This window comes from Falco peregrinus, chromosome 1 (genome assembly GCF_023634155.1).
Source record: "Falco peregrinus isolate bFalPer1 chromosome 1, bFalPer1.pri, whole genome shotgun sequence".
NCBI classification, from domain to species: Eukaryota; Metazoa; Chordata; class Aves; order Falconiformes; family Falconidae; genus Falco; species Falco peregrinus.
This window is the reverse complement of record NC_073721.1, coordinates 128,332,601-128,350,233: the sequence shown is the minus strand read 5'-3', so window position 1 is coordinate 128,350,233 and position 17,633 is coordinate 128,332,601. Positions and strand designations below refer to the sequence as shown.

General features: G+C 50.3%; 1 protein-coding gene across 4 annotated transcripts in view; it reads right to left on the bottom strand.

Annotated features, from left to right (window-relative positions):
• Positions 1-16,138, bottom strand: part of SIN3A (SIN3 transcription regulator family member A) — a 34,879-nt gene extending 18,741 nt beyond the window's left edge. Inside the window, exons 1-8 of one of the 4 annotated variants that reach the window (XM_055818035.1) lie at positions 15,985-16,138; positions 7,990-8,210; positions 6,194-6,370; positions 4,618-4,724; positions 3,842-4,124; positions 1,307-1,558; positions 642-794; positions 144-302 (exon numbers count right to left, since the gene is read on the bottom strand). In XM_055818035.1, coding sequence (XP_055674010.1) covers positions 144-302; positions 642-794; positions 1,307-1,558; positions 3,842-4,124; positions 4,618-4,724; positions 6,194-6,370; positions 7,990-8,178 — 1,320 coding nt within the window. In that variant the 5' untranslated portion in view covers positions 8,179-8,210; positions 15,985-16,138. Of the gene's footprint in view, positions 1-143; positions 303-641; positions 795-1,306; positions 1,559-3,841; positions 4,125-4,617; positions 4,725-6,193; positions 6,371-7,989; positions 8,211-9,156; positions 13,844-15,984 lie in introns of those variants that run through there. The other 3 variants (XM_055818012.1, XM_055818020.1, XM_055818028.1) reach the window with 3 other exon arrangements.
• Positions 16,139-17,633: the final 1,495 nt, after the last annotated feature.

Genomic DNA, 17,633 nt, shown 5'->3' with positions numbered 1-17,633 from the left:
TCCTTTAAAGGCAAGCATTAGTTCCCGTGTTCTAAAGCTGCAGCCTGTGCTGCAAAAATCACAGAGATTCGTAAAACACATCCCTCTCTGCCTCAGCCTCCTGGGAAAAACAGGGCTGCTGAACGAGCAGCACACGCTCTTACCTTCACCGGAGGGGTTGCTCCAGTTCCCGAGTGCCGTCGGATCTGACAGCCATTCTGGTTGGGTCTTTGCTGTTTGTTGTTGAGCTGTGGCTTCTTCACCGTGCCACCATGATCATTTCTTACCGATTCCACTTTCTCTGCAGTTGTCTTACTTAACAGCTTATTTAGAGACAAACCCATAAGACCATTAGAGCTGAGTTCCACACACCCAGGCAAAAAAATCTGCCTGCTCCTCCTAGCTCTAGGTGACTGATGTATTTTACTGCAGTTATTGCAGTCTTAGAACAATCCTTTTAGGCAAAGGGATTGCATTTAAGACTAGTTACGGCCAGAAAGCACAGTCTATCACCCTGATCCCATTCCCACACTCAGTAAAAGATCACTCCAAAAAAACCCCAAGAAACAAACAGCAAAAGCACATTTTTCTGAACTCTGGCTACATACAGAACAGTTTTCCGCTAGGTATTTCTGTTCCAGCCTATCTCCCAAACAACTCACCACAGAGCTGTTGGCATCAGGCAGGAACTGCCCGAACTCGGAGAGCAGATCCTCCTGGTTCTTGAAGAGACGCGCCACCTGCGCATACACCTCCTGCTCTGTCAAAGCCGGCGTGTAGTTACCTCCTGCCTCCTTGGCGTTACGCTGCTCCTTCTGTCACGGGAAAGAGGAGAAGTGTCAGAAGAAAGGACACACAAACTATTGAAGTGACAAAGAAAAAAAATAAACCCTCGGTGATATAAAGATTGGAACAGCAAAGATCTCAGCACCTTACGTAACGAATCATACTATTGATATGTACCTACACATATTAAATGCCCAACTGGCCCTGGACTAGTAGGAGACTGATCAAGGAAGCGGTTTCTTTACTTTTTAACATAGTACTACAGCCATGTTGTCTCTTCCTGACCCTCATGAAAAAATGTCAAATGCTATTTTTAAAAAGGCATTTCAGACACTTGCAAACAAAAGATGACAGATGAAATCTCTTATTTCATGCTGCTACGTAATCTTCTAACCTGCAAGAATTCTGCTTAGCTTGCTGGCCAGTGCTAATCCAGCAAAAAGACCAAAATGCATGTCTTGGACGGACACAGATAACTCCCCATGGCAGAGAAAGAGAAAAAAACCATACACATACTCAAATCTGCGTTGTTAACACTCACCTGATATGTATGGAGGATCTCCAGGAAGGCTTTGTAGATGTCTGGCTGTCCCTGGAACCGATTCTTGATCTTGTTAACATAGTTGATGGCATGATTAAACTCAACAGGCTGATTGTTCTGCAGGGATGGTGTGGTTCCCAGAGAGATTGTCACAGGCGTGTGAGGTTGGACCGGTGGCGAACGTGGTGATGCGTATGGTGGAATCGGGGGAGTTTGCTGGCTGGCGGGAGTATGTGCCTGCAACTGTGATGGCTAAGAAGAAAAGAAGCCACGTTAGAAATCAGCAGATTCCTTTGTGTTTGCAATAAAGGTACTTTTATTCCCCTTACGGACCACATCCAGACGAAACAACCCAGCATGTAACTGTATCTGATGCCAACAGTGGAACAACATGGATTCAACAGAGGTATCTCCCTGGATCACACCAAGCGGACAATCTCCTGCTACCACATCCAGTCAAACCACCTCTTCCCATACACTGGCCCTGGATGACTTTTTGCTGCACTTCCTTAAAAGAATGGTCTCTTTAAACTGCTAGTAAACAATTATTACTTTTGCAGGTCTAAAGAATTTTAACAATATCTTTTCATAAACTGAACATTTCCTAGTGGTTGTCTAAACAGAAACTGCTGTTAAGAGTCAAAATCAAGAAGTACTATTCCACAGTCAGAGCTGGGTTTTAAAGATTAACAGAAGCACAAATACAGGTAGAGTAAGCAGAAAACTATTATCCAAGAGCAAATAAACAGATAAATACTTAGTGTGCCAGTAGAGACCCTGACTTCCTCAGGAAGACAGAACACCCAGACTATTAAAACTGCTGCTATTAAGAGTTGATTCTCCTTGCTAACTACCTTTGACTGAAACCTGATAAGAGACATATACCATCTCAGAAAATTTTACAGAGGCAACATGCACAGGTATGGCTTGCTCCAACATTGCAAGTTATTTTGCCCCTAGTGAAGAATTCTGGGGCACATAAAAGCAACAGCAAGGGAAAACTGGAATTTCTTTCAACAATGAGACAAAGAAGAGGCAGATAAGGCTCTCAGAGTAATTATTTTGATTATTCTTTTTTAACAGACACCCAACAGCCACAGGAAAATTTAGCAGCAGTTTTGAGGAGGCACCTTCCAAACTTCAAACTTGCACCACACAGTTTTCACGACTGACAGTGCAGATAACCGTCTCAGGATGGCCAGAAGCATCCTATTACAAGACCCTGCCTTGCTTACCTACAGCTTTAGCTCTCTAATAAGGAAATCTCACCTCATTAACTAGCATGTTCCACAGGTTCATTTTCAAGTTTCAGCAAAAATAGTTCAACTTTTTGCAGGTTGATGGGGAGAAAACCACTTAGCCCGTGGTGATGAGAAAGACCGCTGCCTCTTCACTTACAGCATGTACTAGTTCTTTGAAAAAAAGTCTTGAAAACTGGCATAGGTAAGTTAATTCTGGGATGCCTTAGCTTTGCAGTTTTCAGCTTTGCAAATCTTTCAGCCCATTTTTGTTTGCCATTCCTGAACAGGAGGTTGCAAGTCCCACCAGTGCTCATCCAGGATCTTCTAATTGTCACATTTTAAAAATCCTGTACAGTTTAAAAGATTAACCCTTGAAACTCTGGGGATTCTTTCCCTCCCTAAGGGTCTCAAATCTTTCTGCATTTTGAGGCTAAAGTACACGAAATTTTATCTAGAGTAAGCTCCCTGAATGCCTGTTACCCTATTCTGCTTCCAATCACATAAAACACATTTGTTGAACAGTAGCATCTGGATTACACCTAAAGCAGTCAAATTCCCTTTACCATTGAAAGGTCTCTGTTTCAGGCTCGCAAACCAGCACCTAAAGGCACTATCACAGTCATCTTGCCTGAACTCTTGCACTTGAGATTTCGCCAGTTCCTGCACCCATCCAGCTGATGGCTGAACTATACCCTTTAACAAAAAATGGTCCAACCTGAAAGCAAGACTTCAAGCAATGCAGAAACTACCACATAACTAGTCATGCTCTTCCGACTTAATTGCTCCCCGCATTTGAGACACACACGCTTTCACACCAAGAGCAACATCTTTACCACAGCCTCTGTTTTATGGGGAACTTCTTGGAGCTTCAGTTGTTCTGAGGCAATGTGCAAAAAAAGCAGGCAGTTCAACAGGTGCCCAGTGCTTTAACTAGGAAGCCCTTCTTGCAAAGCCAAATGCATTTCAGGGACCTTTTTCCTGGGGCTGCTAGATCATTCCCTGAATAACCCATGTACATTTTACCAGATGCTCTGAGTACCTTTCAGTTCCCCACTGAAAGCAACAAGGCTTTTCCGAAGCCTTAAGGTGGCTTATTTGAATTATTGTCAAATCAGCTAGCATGCATCTTGAAGTCTGAAAAGGAGAAACAAATCCAGAAGTAGAAGCACAACGCATGCAGGTTCACAAATACTATAAAAAGCAGTGTGGAAGTTCCTTTTTTGCTCCCTAGCAGTTTCAGCAGGAGGCAGCGGGATCCCCATGTTATGGATGTACGTCATTCAAAGCCTCTCACCTTACTGATTTTGGCAGGTGGTGGCTGCGGCGCTGGCTGTGCTGGTGTTGGGGTTGATTGCGCTGAAGGCTGTGACTGATGCTGCGGCTGGGGCTGCGGTTGGGGCTGCAAGCCATGAGTGGGGATCTGGTGAACCTGCCCCGGTGTTGTCACATTCACCATATCGTTCGTCTGCACCTCAATCTTGTAACCAGGTGGCAAGAAGGTGTTGAAACCCATGATCAAGTCTGGGTGGCCCTTGAAGAGCTGCGATACACGGCTGATCACTCCTGGAGTGTCGATACTGGAGAAGGAATAACAACAAAGTGTCACGATCCTCTAAGACCCTCTCAGTGGTACACCAAGTTCTCCAATTCCGAATTTTCCATTATTTTTTTTTACTTTATCACCTCTATATATCTATATATCTATGAAACAATGCAAAACTGATTCCTATAAATACACCACCAAACTTAAGAATGACATTAGAATTGTTTTATTAGCCCAGACAGCATTTTGTATCTATGACATCTAGTCCCAAGTCTGACCATTATTAATAGGCAGACAACCAGACAGCCAGATGAATCAGCTATCAAGGCTGAACTTGTGAACTCCCACTCTAAGCAGCAATTTAGTATAAATGAAGGGATGCCTCTCAGAAAAGAAAGCACACAACTGCTTTGAAAGTTGTGTTACTCTGCACAGGGAAGGACAGAATTTAGCTCCTGCTCTGTGCTCCTGCGCCCACATACACTCTTTCTAACCTGGAAGGAAGAGGGCAAAATGCAGCTTGTTACCTTTGAGATTTAAATTCCTTCATAATATCCAAGAAGTCATTGTAGACTTGTGGCTGGCTACCAAACTGCAGCTTCACCTGGTCAAGATAAGACAATGCATCCTCCACCTGGTGACAAACCAGACAGGTTATGTTAGCAGAGAAGACTTCATTTCACCTCCCATTGTTCTGCAAAACAGGCACTATTCGAAAACACAGCTGTTAGCCCTGAGCCTGGGCAGAGAATTAAGGAGCAAAAAGATCATGAGCCTGGTTAGTATACTACCAGCACCATATGAATAAGAGATACTCACTCCCCACTCCTGGCTCACAAGATAAAACTGTACCAAAAAGAAACAAAAAGGAAAAAAAAAAAGCAACACAGATCAGCAGAATTACTCAGAGAAAGAAAAAGAAAAACCCAACATACTCCAAATTTACCATCACTGAAGTGACTGCTAGGATAAACAGAACAAGACTGAGTATTTTTCCTGCATTCCTATGTGGAAATTATTATGGAAGTCTAAGAATAAGCAGAAAGTGGAAATGACATATTCAGCGTAGTCGATGTCTGCCAGGTACACACTTGCACTTTTTTCAAAAAGCCAGACATTTCAGTTCGACATATAAGGATTTCAAAAATGGCAACAGCAGGCGGTAAATTGTTTTACACCTCAAACAGCAAGAAGTTTATGAACCGTTCATGTACCAATATCCAATTTTCAGATGTACTGGACAAACAGCCACAGCCTAAAGCGAGAGTTCTGGGTCCCTACTGCCTCCGACAGCCAGGCCACACACTCATCAGCTGCAAGAGCTACGCACAGGACCTCTCTTTTTTCTGAAATTAAATGACAGCAAAGGAAGAAAGACCACTAAGCATAGCCCCAGTCTTGTATCAGCAGAGGACGTGCCATCAGTTTCACTGGGAGAAAGAGCCACACGTTTTGAAACCATTTTCAGCGGTCTCTAGAAACAAGTGTCCCCCATTCAGCAGAAGGAAGGGCCTTTCATCCCACGAGGCAGTGGGTTCCACCAAAACTGGAAGACTTGCAGCATATTTGGAAGAGGCTAAGAAATAGGCATCGATTCATATATATGTGCCTTCTCGCTAGAGCTGAACCAAATGTAGCTACTTAAATGGGTTATTTTTGGTGGAGTTTTCTCTTTTTTGGAGGATTTTACAGCACATAATCCCAGAATAGAGCCTTCCTTACTCCCAAATTACTCCCACGCAACCACCCACATATGCCATGTGTTCAGAAAAGCACCAAATGTTTTGGTAATTTAACCCATTCATCCAAATACTCTGAGCAATACTTCTTCCTTTTCCTTCCTGCCCCTAATCTTTCCCTGGCAAGCCCATTTTCTATTACGGCATTTGAAAACGACAGAATTTCAGCAGAAAAAAGTCCCTTTCCAGATGCAAGGGTCTTCTAAACAGGAGAAGCATCTAAGCCTTGTCAAGAAAGCCCTTAGGAGGTCACCAGCTGGCTTTGCAGGGAGGTCTCCCCTACGCACCAAAGCAAAAAAGGCCCCCAGCTGCCAAGGATTTAAGCAGGGGTTAGTTGACTTCAGGCAGCAACGCTCAGCATTACCTTGAGCCTCTGGAACTGCTGCTGCCCCTGGACGGGCACGGCCGGCGGCGTGGGGTGAGTGTGGCTCTGCACCACCTGGCTCCCGTGCGGCTGCACCGGCGCGGTGTGGTGGTGGCTGCTGTGGACGGCTGCGATGGCTGGCCCATGGCTGCCCGAGCTCTGCGGCACGGCTGACACCTGGCAAGGCAGAGAGGACGTCACGTACGGCTGTGGCTTTGCGGCCGCCTCCGCTCGCTACATGGGCAGAGAACAAGGTCAGCCTTCCCAGACCCAGGTATACAAGTAAAATTTTAAGGAAGCAGAGCACAGTCAGTTTGACCTTTAACGATGACTGCTAACAATGTTACTCAAAAAAATATCTTTTGTTTTCTTCAATGAGGATGCAGAGAGACCTAAAAACAAGACAACACTCATGCCATGCTCCAAACACAGGAGAGCCCTCCCCGCAAACACGTTACTAAGACAGGTTCTCTCCAGCCTGCAGACTCACTGGCTGTCTAGTCACTAAAACTCACATAAAGACCTGCAAAAAGAGCATAAAATGGAATTTTTAGCCTGACAGTGTCAGTCTCTTTTCTCTATGACACATCACAAGCAATCATCTGAATGAACTAATCTTCACGAGCCTCTACACTCTCGCCATTCAGTTTGGGTACTGGCAGTCAAATTGTGGTGCTCTGGCACCAGCAGACTCAGGGAAAGCCCAGCTTGGTGTCTCCCCTAGAAAAACAGGGAAAGGAACAGAAGGCACACTCTTTTCAGGTCTCCTTCACACATTAAGCCAGAAGAGTTTCAATTTGGAAAATCCATTAAAATAGCCTCTAAAAACATTTTTTAAAGTGAATTACTTTTCATTTTACACAAACTGGAGTTTTCCATTCAACCCTCTTTTAGATGAGATACACTTTTTTAAATCCTCCTCATGAACAAGAAATGATTTGCTTGCTGGTCCATCCAAGTTCTTTTCAGGAAGGACTGCCAGCATAAACACACCCTCTTCCAGTCCCTGCAAGTGTCTGCCTGCAGGCTCCTCAGCTCTGCGGCTGCTACTATCAGCACGAACATCCCTTCTGCACAAGAAAAAAATGCTGTGTTTAAAATTAGGCACTAGACAGGGAGAGCAACTCACCAGCAACACAAGCATGGAAGACACAACATGCCAAAAACACGGTGAAGACAAGTAACACAGGAACAGCCTTTCCCTGGTCGGTATCTCCAGTGCACTCTTAAAGTGCATTTTTTTTTCCTCTCCCCAGCTGACAGCTCCTTGCAAAGGAGGCAACAGAGGGAAGAGTGCCACCCAATGACTCTGGGGTAGTGTCTTCTGGAAGATTTCAATTTTGCTGAAAGTCTTCAATCTAAATTCTGATTCGATCCAGTCTGTTAAGCTTAAGATCACCTAAGATATCCTATGTCTGTGACAGTGCAACCATAAGAACAAACTTTTTCCTGGTGACAAAAAGAAAAATGGAGAAAAAGCCCTTAACACTTGCCTCTAGGATTCAGAGACCATGATCTGAGAGAATAATTTCAAGAATCACACTCAAAAAATCCAAGTCACGCCACATTTGTTCATGTGGCTCTGAACACGAATCAAGCTGATGGTCCTACAGCAATTGCTTAAAATGAGATGTATGATAAGCACGTCGTCCCATCTTAGTTTTTCTCGAGGAATTCCTGCTTACTAAAACAAAACCTTGTCTCAAATACAGAACTCTACTGAGAAACACCACCGTGCTGGCTGGTCACGCAGCAGGACCACAGCTGAGATGCAGCTAAGGGACGAGTGCACATACCTGGTAGCTGGGAGTTACCGAGTACTGAATCCCCGTGGCAGACTGCATGGTCTCCGAAACCGCCTCATACACTGGAGGCGCCGGGGCAAGCACGCGGTGCTGGTGTTGAAAAGCTTCGGTGCTGCTGGTGATACGTCTCTGCTGCGACGCATACACGGGTGACTCCTGCTCATCCAATCGCCGCTTCATTCTGAACTCATGCTCGGGAAGCACAACAAAACCTGTTAAAAACAGACCAATTAACAAATGCAATTGATTCATCGCTCCCTGCCAGTGCCACGGACGCTAAGTTCACCAAGAGCAGGTAGGGCAAGTTTCTGTCTATTCATTTAGGTTACTGATATCTCGGGATAGGAAAGTGGAATTAAGATTCAACTTTCTGCATAAAATATGCAATTGTGGCTTATCACAAAAAATACAGCCTTATCATTGGAAATAAAATACTCCGCTTAGAATTAACAATTTCTTTAGTCTCACTTAAAGGATGTTGCTAGCATGGGTGTGTTAAGCAGACACACCCCCCCTGAGCAATGCAAAGCTCACAGAGTGCAGTATGTGAGCACAAAAGACTGGGGGGAGGGTGCGTTACCTACACACAGCCTGGATAAAGTAACCTATGTTGAAAGCAGAAAAAAACCCTCCTGGGCAGTCCAGGTAGGATGACAGCCAGCTGTGAGAGATGCTTTAAAAATGTGGGAGGAAGGGGGAAGGAGGAGGCAAAAAGCAGGATGCGTAATCAGATTTTGAAATCACTTACAAAGCCCTGAAGTAAAGCGTTCTCTGTTTCATATGCATAAGACGTGTAACCTCAGTGACACCTGCAGATCCACTACACCAGGAGTATTTTGGATACTGTGAGCCACACAACCATGGTCCTCCCAGCACGCTGGCCCCAGCATCAGTACCAAGCTGAAGAGTGCAAACGGGAGCAGAGCTAGCAGGCACTGCGGCTGGTGCCCTGTTTGCCTGCCAGGGATGCCAGCGAGCGCTGATCAGCAGCTCTCCCATTTACTCTCCGGTATTTTTCTTCTCCAACACGCAAGTGTGTTCCTGCCCTACTCCAAGTTGTCTCTGCGCAGCTTCATCTCACTTCAAATCTGACAGGTCATTTTGCCACTGTCCCGGCTCTAAAAAGCGCCACAGATTCTTCGCTCTGTTTGATTGAACTACTCACCTACTCTTTTCTGCAAGCAAATTCCAGTGTTGTTTTCTATGCATTGGTAGCTATTGCCATTTTTGAGATGTTATCTGCTGTTCATCAAAGCACTGGGTGCTCAAAAACATATGCATCCTATTAAGGAATTTGAAGGACAAGAGAACAGAGTAAAATCCATCCTCTTCTGCCTCTAATTCATCAGGACCCCTCCAAAGCAAGTCCTTTCCAGCTCCGGTGCAGTTAAACACATCCATTGCTAACGTGGACAGGGATAAACAAGAGGGAACCACGTTCCCCCAGAATAATGGTACAACAGCTAACTAAACCAATCCTCATCTACCAAGTCAGGGCAGCTCTTCACAGTCTAAATCCGTCACTAACCAAATAACCCAAAGATCATTCACAGTATCTCAGTGCACACCAAATGTGTAAACAGGAACCGGCGGGACAGAGGTTCAGGATAGATCAAGGTGGGCTTGCAAATGCGGGCTTTGTGCAATGAAGTGTTTTTCCCTCTGTGTCCCTCTCTCTATTAGTGTCCCACTTGCAGGGGGTAGGACAAGAAGGAAGATGACTTCATTTGTTTTTGAAGTTGCTCTTCAAGTTTAACCTCTCAGAACAGTCCCTTATCAGGTCCCCAAAGCACCTGGCAGGTAGGAGGCAGCCAGCGGAGGCAGAGCAGGACTCCTCACTCCAAGTAAAGGAGAAAGCTTGCTAACTGGATCTTATTTACAAGTTAAAAATCCAAAGTAGTTCTGATGTCCAGCACACACTCAGATGGCAGAGGAGCACCCTCCAGGAGTTCGTTTTGCTAGCGGTGCCTGCACTGGTTGTGTTTTCCTTCAGCTGGTCTCTGTTGACAAATGAAGAGCTGGGCAGGTTAACTTGGAGCTGCTCCCCTCAAGCACAGCCCATATTCAGCTTTGTAAAAACTCACAGTTTTATGCTAATAGGGCTGGGACTAAACTGAGCAATGCTGGCAAATCTGGCCACGCACCATCATCCCCCAGCAGAGCTAGCCAGGATTTTGCATGACAATGGCTGACTGCATGAGTAAAGTCTGGGCAAGCTTTGGTGGCATCTATTTATAACCCACTCACCAACTTGGATACCCTTCTGCTCTAAACACTGGCATCCCCAGCCAGCCCTTCCGCTTTCTTTTGCTCTCCCAGGCTGGGTCGCCCCTTACCCTTTCAATGGTGCGACAGCTCTCCTTCCCCACGGAAGCAACCGAGAGCTGCTGGCTTCAGACACGTACACACGATATCCACAAAGCAGGAACGTTCTCAAAAAAAAAAAAAATTCATGTGTGACTTCCTATAAAGAAGCAAAACAGTTCCAGCAGGCTTAACGCGCTGCCTGCGACAAGGTGTGCGTGTGTGCACATAGGTACAGTAGGCAGACGGCCGTGGTGTGTATGTGGCGCGGTGGCTGCCAAGTACCCCACGCCTGCACCTCACTTCACAAAGCGACATTCCGCACTTGTCGCTGCCGACGGACTCGCCAACCTTTAAAGCAGAGGCCATCTGAGGACAGAAGATGGCTGGAAGACTCATGTGCCCTTATCAGGATTAAAATGCCACCTTAGACTGACCGAAAAGCCTCCTCCCCATGGAGCCACCAAACATCTCAGCCCTGTGAGGCCGTGGGAATCACAGTAGCACCGAGGATACACCACCGCATACAAGTCAGCAGCATGAACCTCAGTTTTTGAAGCTCCTGATTCTCACAGACTGAGCGAGCAATCTTCCAGAAACCTACCTAGTTTGCTGTATGGTCAACACTAAAACTTCCGTTTAGTGAAAATTAAAGCTCCTGTAGTTTTTTTCCCCCCTAAATTGCCCTCACCTTCACTAACTGAGCTTGCACTCTGCTTCTATCCAAGCACTGTACCTGCTTCAACTTTAAAAATTCATATTAAAGCCGAGACAGATAGAGAGTGTCAATATTATAGGCAATAGTCAACAGCATTTAGTCAATCTTCCTAGATAACACTTCGCTAAGCTCCTACGGTCTGCATCCACAGTGTAGGAGTGGCTCACGGCAGACCACCACTTAACAAAGATTACTAATACACAAGCTTTTTTAATCCAAGCAGAGCAATGATCTCGATACTCTGCTGCACCTAGAGGAAGACTAGTTGATCTTAACTCTGTGCATCCACCACTACCGAAACTCTGCAGAGAGGGGAAAGCACTGCGGGGCGAGCAAACCAGCACCAGAGCAGAAACTGGTCTGCATCTTGCCGAAGAAAACACGATGCTGCATGCTCCCTAGGTGCATTCACTTCCTCACTGAGGTCCTGCTGATCTTGACTTGGCATCTCCCAAGGACGTCCTCCATTCAAAAGCCGGAGAGATCCGTTGTGCAGCAAGTCCTACCCCTCCTACAGCACACCACATGGCTGATAAAGAAAGACACTAATGAAACCCCCAAAACTAGACGTGTCATTTTAAAGTGATTTAGCCGAAGCCTGCTGCTCAAAGGGGCGGTTCTACCCATTTCCACCCTCAGTGACAACTGATTTCTCTCAGCACCCTTGCTGATGGCAAAGCCCAGCCAACGCGGAAAGGTATTTCAAGGATAAATACACAATTGCAATCGGCAGCATCAGAGACTTGTATTGGGTATTTGGCCTCCACTGTGGTGACGTTACGAGAAGTACTACGCTTACTTTGTCTTCTCAGAAATGTAGCACACACCTCTGGCATACCCTTATGAGCTTTAACAACAAGATTTAGAAAGCCCCAATTCAAACTGCATCATCTGTGCTCTTCATTTGAAGGTGGAAAAAAAACCAAACAAAAAAGTTCCCAAAACACAGCAAGGACTGCACAAGACTGAAAGCAAATGACAAACTTCAGGTACTTTCCTTTGTTAAAATCATTAACCCAAGGCACGTATGAGAGCTTGGCAATAACTGAACAGACCAAGTCCTGCTCTGTGCAGTCCACAGAGACCTGCATCCCCTTTTCCCAGCATCATTTCTACCCCAACTATCTTTTGGCTTCAGTTAGAGTACACTACATTCTGCCTACAGGTGAATGAAAACTATTTTTTTTGTTCCCCCCCCTTCTCTTTTCTGCGGTTTTTAGCGTTCTCCTTCGCAGGGGAAGGACACTGTGTAGGAACACACCTCTGAGCTTCACCTCCCATGCCACCCCCCCAGCTCACCAGCTTTGATTAGTGCTACAGGTAGGGTGCATGAGGCAGACATACCACAAATACGCACAGGAGCCTTGGCTGGTAAAGCAAGAAAAAAAAATAATTACAAAAAGGTACGTTGCATCTCAGTAACACCCCCAAAATTAGGCAATTCTACTCTGCCAACTTCATCAGAGGATTTCCCCATCCATATGCCTCGCATAAGCCAGTGGGACCGATAAATGTAAGTGGAGCGCGGAGAGGAGAGGACCAGCAGCGCTGACACAGAAAGAGAAGGAACAAAGCGAGGACAGGGCTGGATTCAGCTGGCAGAGCACCGCACGGCTCCCTCCTCACACTCGGCTCCCTCCTGCCTGCCACTCTGCGGGAGCCACGGAGGCAAGAGAGGTCTGGTACTCTCCTCTTCCCTCACAAAACCGCCTCTCCCATGGCAGCTCCACTCCCCAACTGTTTACCAAATAAGATCTCAAAAATCTGCATTTTTTTATTTTGGGTTTTCTGATCGGACAAGCAGGGTCTTCTGGCATTAAGAGATTAGCTGTTCAAATAGGTGTCACAATCAAAAGCAAAAAGAAAAGAGGCAAACAGAGAATAGGAAGAAAGCAAATCAGGAAGCTCTGCTGCCTCAGCACCTGTTGGAAACACAACACGCCTGTGGGTAAACACCATCTTCACCAAGTTGTAAAAGTGCCACTAGAGAGGATTTCTGTCCATGTAGAGCTAGGGCCTGTCTGAATAAGGGCAGGGAAAGCGCATAGCTGCAGATGATGTGTTTAACGTGTGTGGGGGCTTCTTAAAAGGCTTCCTTTTGAGGGAGAATGGACTCAAAACAAGAGGAGCATCAAGCGTTAAGTCTCAGCTACAGCTCCGGACCCCAGAGCCGTCACTGATGTCCTGCAGGACAAGTCCCCCGTAGGATTTCAATGCCATATATCACGGTGCCTGCTAGAAAGCAGCCGGCTCAGGTTCCAGCAGCACTGCTGTCTGTCTGTGCACTAACCCAGCCGCACGACTTCCAGAACATGACCCAGCTCATTCAGCAATCGCTGGTATATTTTTTGCGCGGTGCCGCGCAGCCTGGATCCCTTGCCTGTAACACAGGAATAAGCCCTCAGCCCCATTACAGAGGGGTGCTATGCAGAGAGGCACATCTGTGACCAGAGAGCCACTCCAAGAGGAAACAAGAAACATCCCAAAGAAAAGGGCACTGGAAAAGCATTATGCAAAGCTTTAGGAGCAGTTAGGAGAGTTTTCTGCAAGGTGACATGGTGACAGCCTGCGGATTAGGTGCCAGCGCTTGCCCCAAGGCAGATGGGACACGAATAAACCCCACTTATCTCCATCTGATGGGCAACAAGTTGGTAAGGCACTGAGCCCTGCTTTGCCATGGCAGCAAACGGCCTGGGGGTTAAATCCCACCGTGAAGAGCTGATCCAAACTGAGCTTTACACTCACTACAGAAGTTAGCATCATTCTGCCCAGTTCCTGAGTACACCTTCCCCGTGCATGGAGAGAATATTTTAAAGGTGTTTTTTTGGTCTTTTTTTTTCTTCTTTTTAATAAAAAGAGGCAAGACCCCACAGGAGTTGGAAAAATGCAGCGTGTCCCCAAAAGCACACCCCCTGCCTACCAGGCTGAAATGACAGCTATTACGGGGCTCTCTTTTCTGTTCCAGCTTTAACAGCCATAAAAGCTTTCCAACGCCGGAGAAGACCAGAACAGCAATCTGGACAGAAAACGATTCATAAATCCTGGAAACGTAAATGATCTGCCTGCCAATTCCAACGCGATGCTCCCGGCTCCAAGACCCACACGTGCCAGGAGCCTGCGCGGAGGGCTCCCCCGGCAATCCGGGCTGGGGCGGCGGGGAGAGCATCCCCCTTCCCCACCCTGCTTGCAAACGTAAGTCTAAGTCACCTAGAGTTTCCCCAAACTTTAGCAAATTACTACTAAATTGGGTGAATGACCACATTGAAGCTTTTCAAAGAAATTCACGCTGCAACTGTGTGTCTTAACCAGAAGCAGTGGGTGGGAGGGACGAGGACGAGACGCTTTGGGGTAAGAAAGCGCAGTGTCCTTTTTGCAAAGAGCATGCTGGCCTGAAAAACTGCTAACTTCAGCCAGGCAGGGAAGAAAAGGCCTCAAAAAGTGCTTTTCTGCTCCTGGACATCTGGCACAGGCTGACACTAGGTTGCCACAGCACTTTCATATGATGAAGGAATTTTACAGGTGCTTTAAAATCACTGTATTACCATAAGGCGCCATTTTATTACGTAGTATTAGCAGCACGATATTTTAGAACATTGTATACCCCTTTGAAACTGTATTTAAAAACAGAATTACAAGTTAGGACCGGAGGACTGAAGTCCAGATAAGAGCTGTATGTACTGCAATAAGCTGGGCACTTCCCAGTTGTTCACTTGACCCCACACTTTTTAACGCGACCGATGAATATAAAAAGTGACAAGTTAGGAAAGAAACACAAGGTGTCAGGTCACCCTTAAGCTAGGCTTTAGCACATCAAACTGGTTTTGATTCCTCTGGACAGATTAAAAATCAGTAATACAGCTGATTACTCAGCTCAAGGCGCTATTTTAAAGACATTATTTTTTGGTTTTGCACCGTTTTAGTGGTCCAATTAAGCGTCTTTTTTTTCCTGGGAGGTGGCCCCATCCATCGGACACACGCGTTTCTTTGCGCAAATAACGACTATTAAAACTGACTCTGGACCTGGGCCAGGGAAAGGCAGAGAAGACGGTGTTTAGCTCAGTGGGCAGCGAGCGCGCCCGTGTTTTTAAAGCTCCGTGAACCCCACGCCAGGAAAAAACCCGAAGGAGTTTCTATGGATGTAGGAGAGCGTGAGAAATTAAAACGGGGGCGGGAATGGGAAGCGCGGGGCTGGAAGTTCAAGGCACACGCAGGGAGGGGAGCTGGGAGAAGGGATGGCAGCTCGCTCTTAAAAACGCCCCCAAATCGGTGCGGGCGAGGGGGGCCCGGGCTGCGCGCGGGAGCTGCGCACCGCACCGACCCCTCCTCGGCGGGGCCGCGCCGCCCAGCCGGGACACCGCACCGGGGGCGCTCCGGTGCGAGGCGGCCCCCGAGCGGCAAAACGCTTCCACCGGCAACTTCCCCGGGAAGTTCGGGCGGGCACCGGAGCGCCCCCCCCCGACTCCCGCCGCGGGTAGCCCCGGGGGAGGGGCCCAGCGCGCAATGCGGCCGGTACCGGGGGCGTGCAATGCGGGAGCGGGCTGGCGGGGGGCGGTCCCGCCGCAGCCCGGGAGCGGCACCGGGCGGAGGGCGGGAGGAGGGGCGGAGGGAGGCGCCCGCCTCGCAGCGCGCCCAGCGGCGGCCGCACGCTCCGCCCGCCGCTCCCGCCATGCCGGGGCCGGGACACCCCCTGGCGCACGGCGGGGCGGGGCGGCCCGGCAGGACGCTTGGCCGCCCGTGTGGGCCGAGGCTGCCCCGGGGAGCCGCGCCGCGGGTACCGACCGCCCCCCACCGCCACCTACCTCCTCCCCCCGGGGCCACCGTCCGCCGCCGCCGCCCCCCTCCCGCCCCCCCGCCAGCGCGCGCGGCACCGGCGCCAGGCCCCGCCCCCTACGGATCGCCGGAGGGGGCCGGCACCGGGCCTGGCGACCTCCCCTCCGCCGCCCCCCTCCGGCTCCCCGCGCAACCCCGTACCTCGAAGCGGGCCCTGGCAGCAGCCGAGTTTCCCTCAGGGTCAGGGGGCGGCGGGGCCGCTCCCAGGCGGGCGGCGGGGGCGGGCTGTCCCCGGCGCGGTGAGGTTGGGGGGGGGGGGGTCCCCGCGCCACTCCTCCCGGAGGGGGAGGGGGGCGGGCGGGGGCGGCGCCGGGGCCCCGGGCGGGGGGGGGGGGGGGGGGGTTGGCGGAGGAGGGGGGGGTAAGATGGAGTAACCGTCTCTCGGCCGCCGCGGCGGAGCGCTGCCCGCTTCTCTGTTCCCCGGGAAATCCCGCCCCTCCCCGCGCAGGGGGGGAGCCCCGAACGCTCATTGAACACATCGCATGCCCGTCATCCCTGCGACCAATCAGCGCTTTGATCCCACCCACCTCACCCTCCCCTATTGGCCGCGGCCCCCAGGAAGGGGATGTGGAGAGGAAGGGAGGGAAGAAGGGGGGGGCGGGGGGGGAAGCGACCGCCGAAGAAAAATGTCCGTATAAGCAACGCGCCCCGCCCCCGTCCCGCCTCCTCCGTTATCCTACTGGTTCAGCCTAAACACCTCCAGCCAATCGCCAGACGGCTAACGCGGCCGTCACGGCGGGGAGCCCGCCCACGCGGCGGCACTGACCCCGCCCCCTCCCAGCGAGACCACGCCCCCTCTCTAGGGAGCCCTTTTGTGGAATGTTTACATCGGCCGCGGCCCGCGCGCGCGCGGTGGGCCCCCACCCCCACGAGGGGGGGCCGCGGCGACAACTCCCCCCCACGCCGCCGGGAGGAGGCGGGAGGGGGGGGGGGGGGGAGTTGTCCCGGTGGCCCCCCGTTGTGGGGACGGGGGGGCGCGGCGCTGCCTTTTGTCCCCGACCCCTTCACTTCCGGGCTGGCAGCGCCCCGCGTGGGGCGGGTCGGTTACACGTGTGGGGGGGGGCGCACTCACACACGCACGCACGCACCGGGTGGGAGGACGAAGGGGGTGGGGGGGGGGTGGGGGAGAGGCCCGCGCGCCGCGGGGGCGTGCCCACCGCCATTGCGGCCAATAGGAGCGAGGGGGCGGAGCTTAGCCAGTAAGCGCTCCCCCTCCCCTCTTCACTCACTCACGGCCCCCCCGCCACGCTCCCCCCGGCGCCCCCCTCCTCCCCTACCCGCGCGGCGTCTCGCGCTTCCCGCCGCGCGCTTCCCGCCGCGCGCTTCCCGCCGGCGGCCGGCAGAGCGCGCGGGGCCGCTCCTTCCCTCAGGGCTCCGCCGCGTAGCACCGGGCCCCGCTCCCGCCACCCGGGTGGTGCTGAGCGGGGGGGTTGTCGTGAGGGGAGAGCTGAAGGGAAAGCAGCTGTTACATACCCTCAACGCGCAGGCGAGGAGCCCTGAATGGAGGGGAACTCCCCCCGGGGCGGATTGGCCCCGCGATGCCGATCGTCACGGCCGTACCGCCCACCGGGAGAACGGAGGGGGGGCTCGGGGAGAGGCCTCGCCGCGGAGGGCGGGAGGGAGCTGACCCCCGGCCCTGCAGCAAGCCCTCCCCCGCGGGGGTGGGCGTGCGCTACCCTGGCCCCTCCGCCGTTGCTAAAGCACGAGCTGGCGATGAGGAAGCGGGTGCGGGTTTTAATTATTCCCACACACACCGTCGTCCCGGGGTTTACAAAGTTGTGGA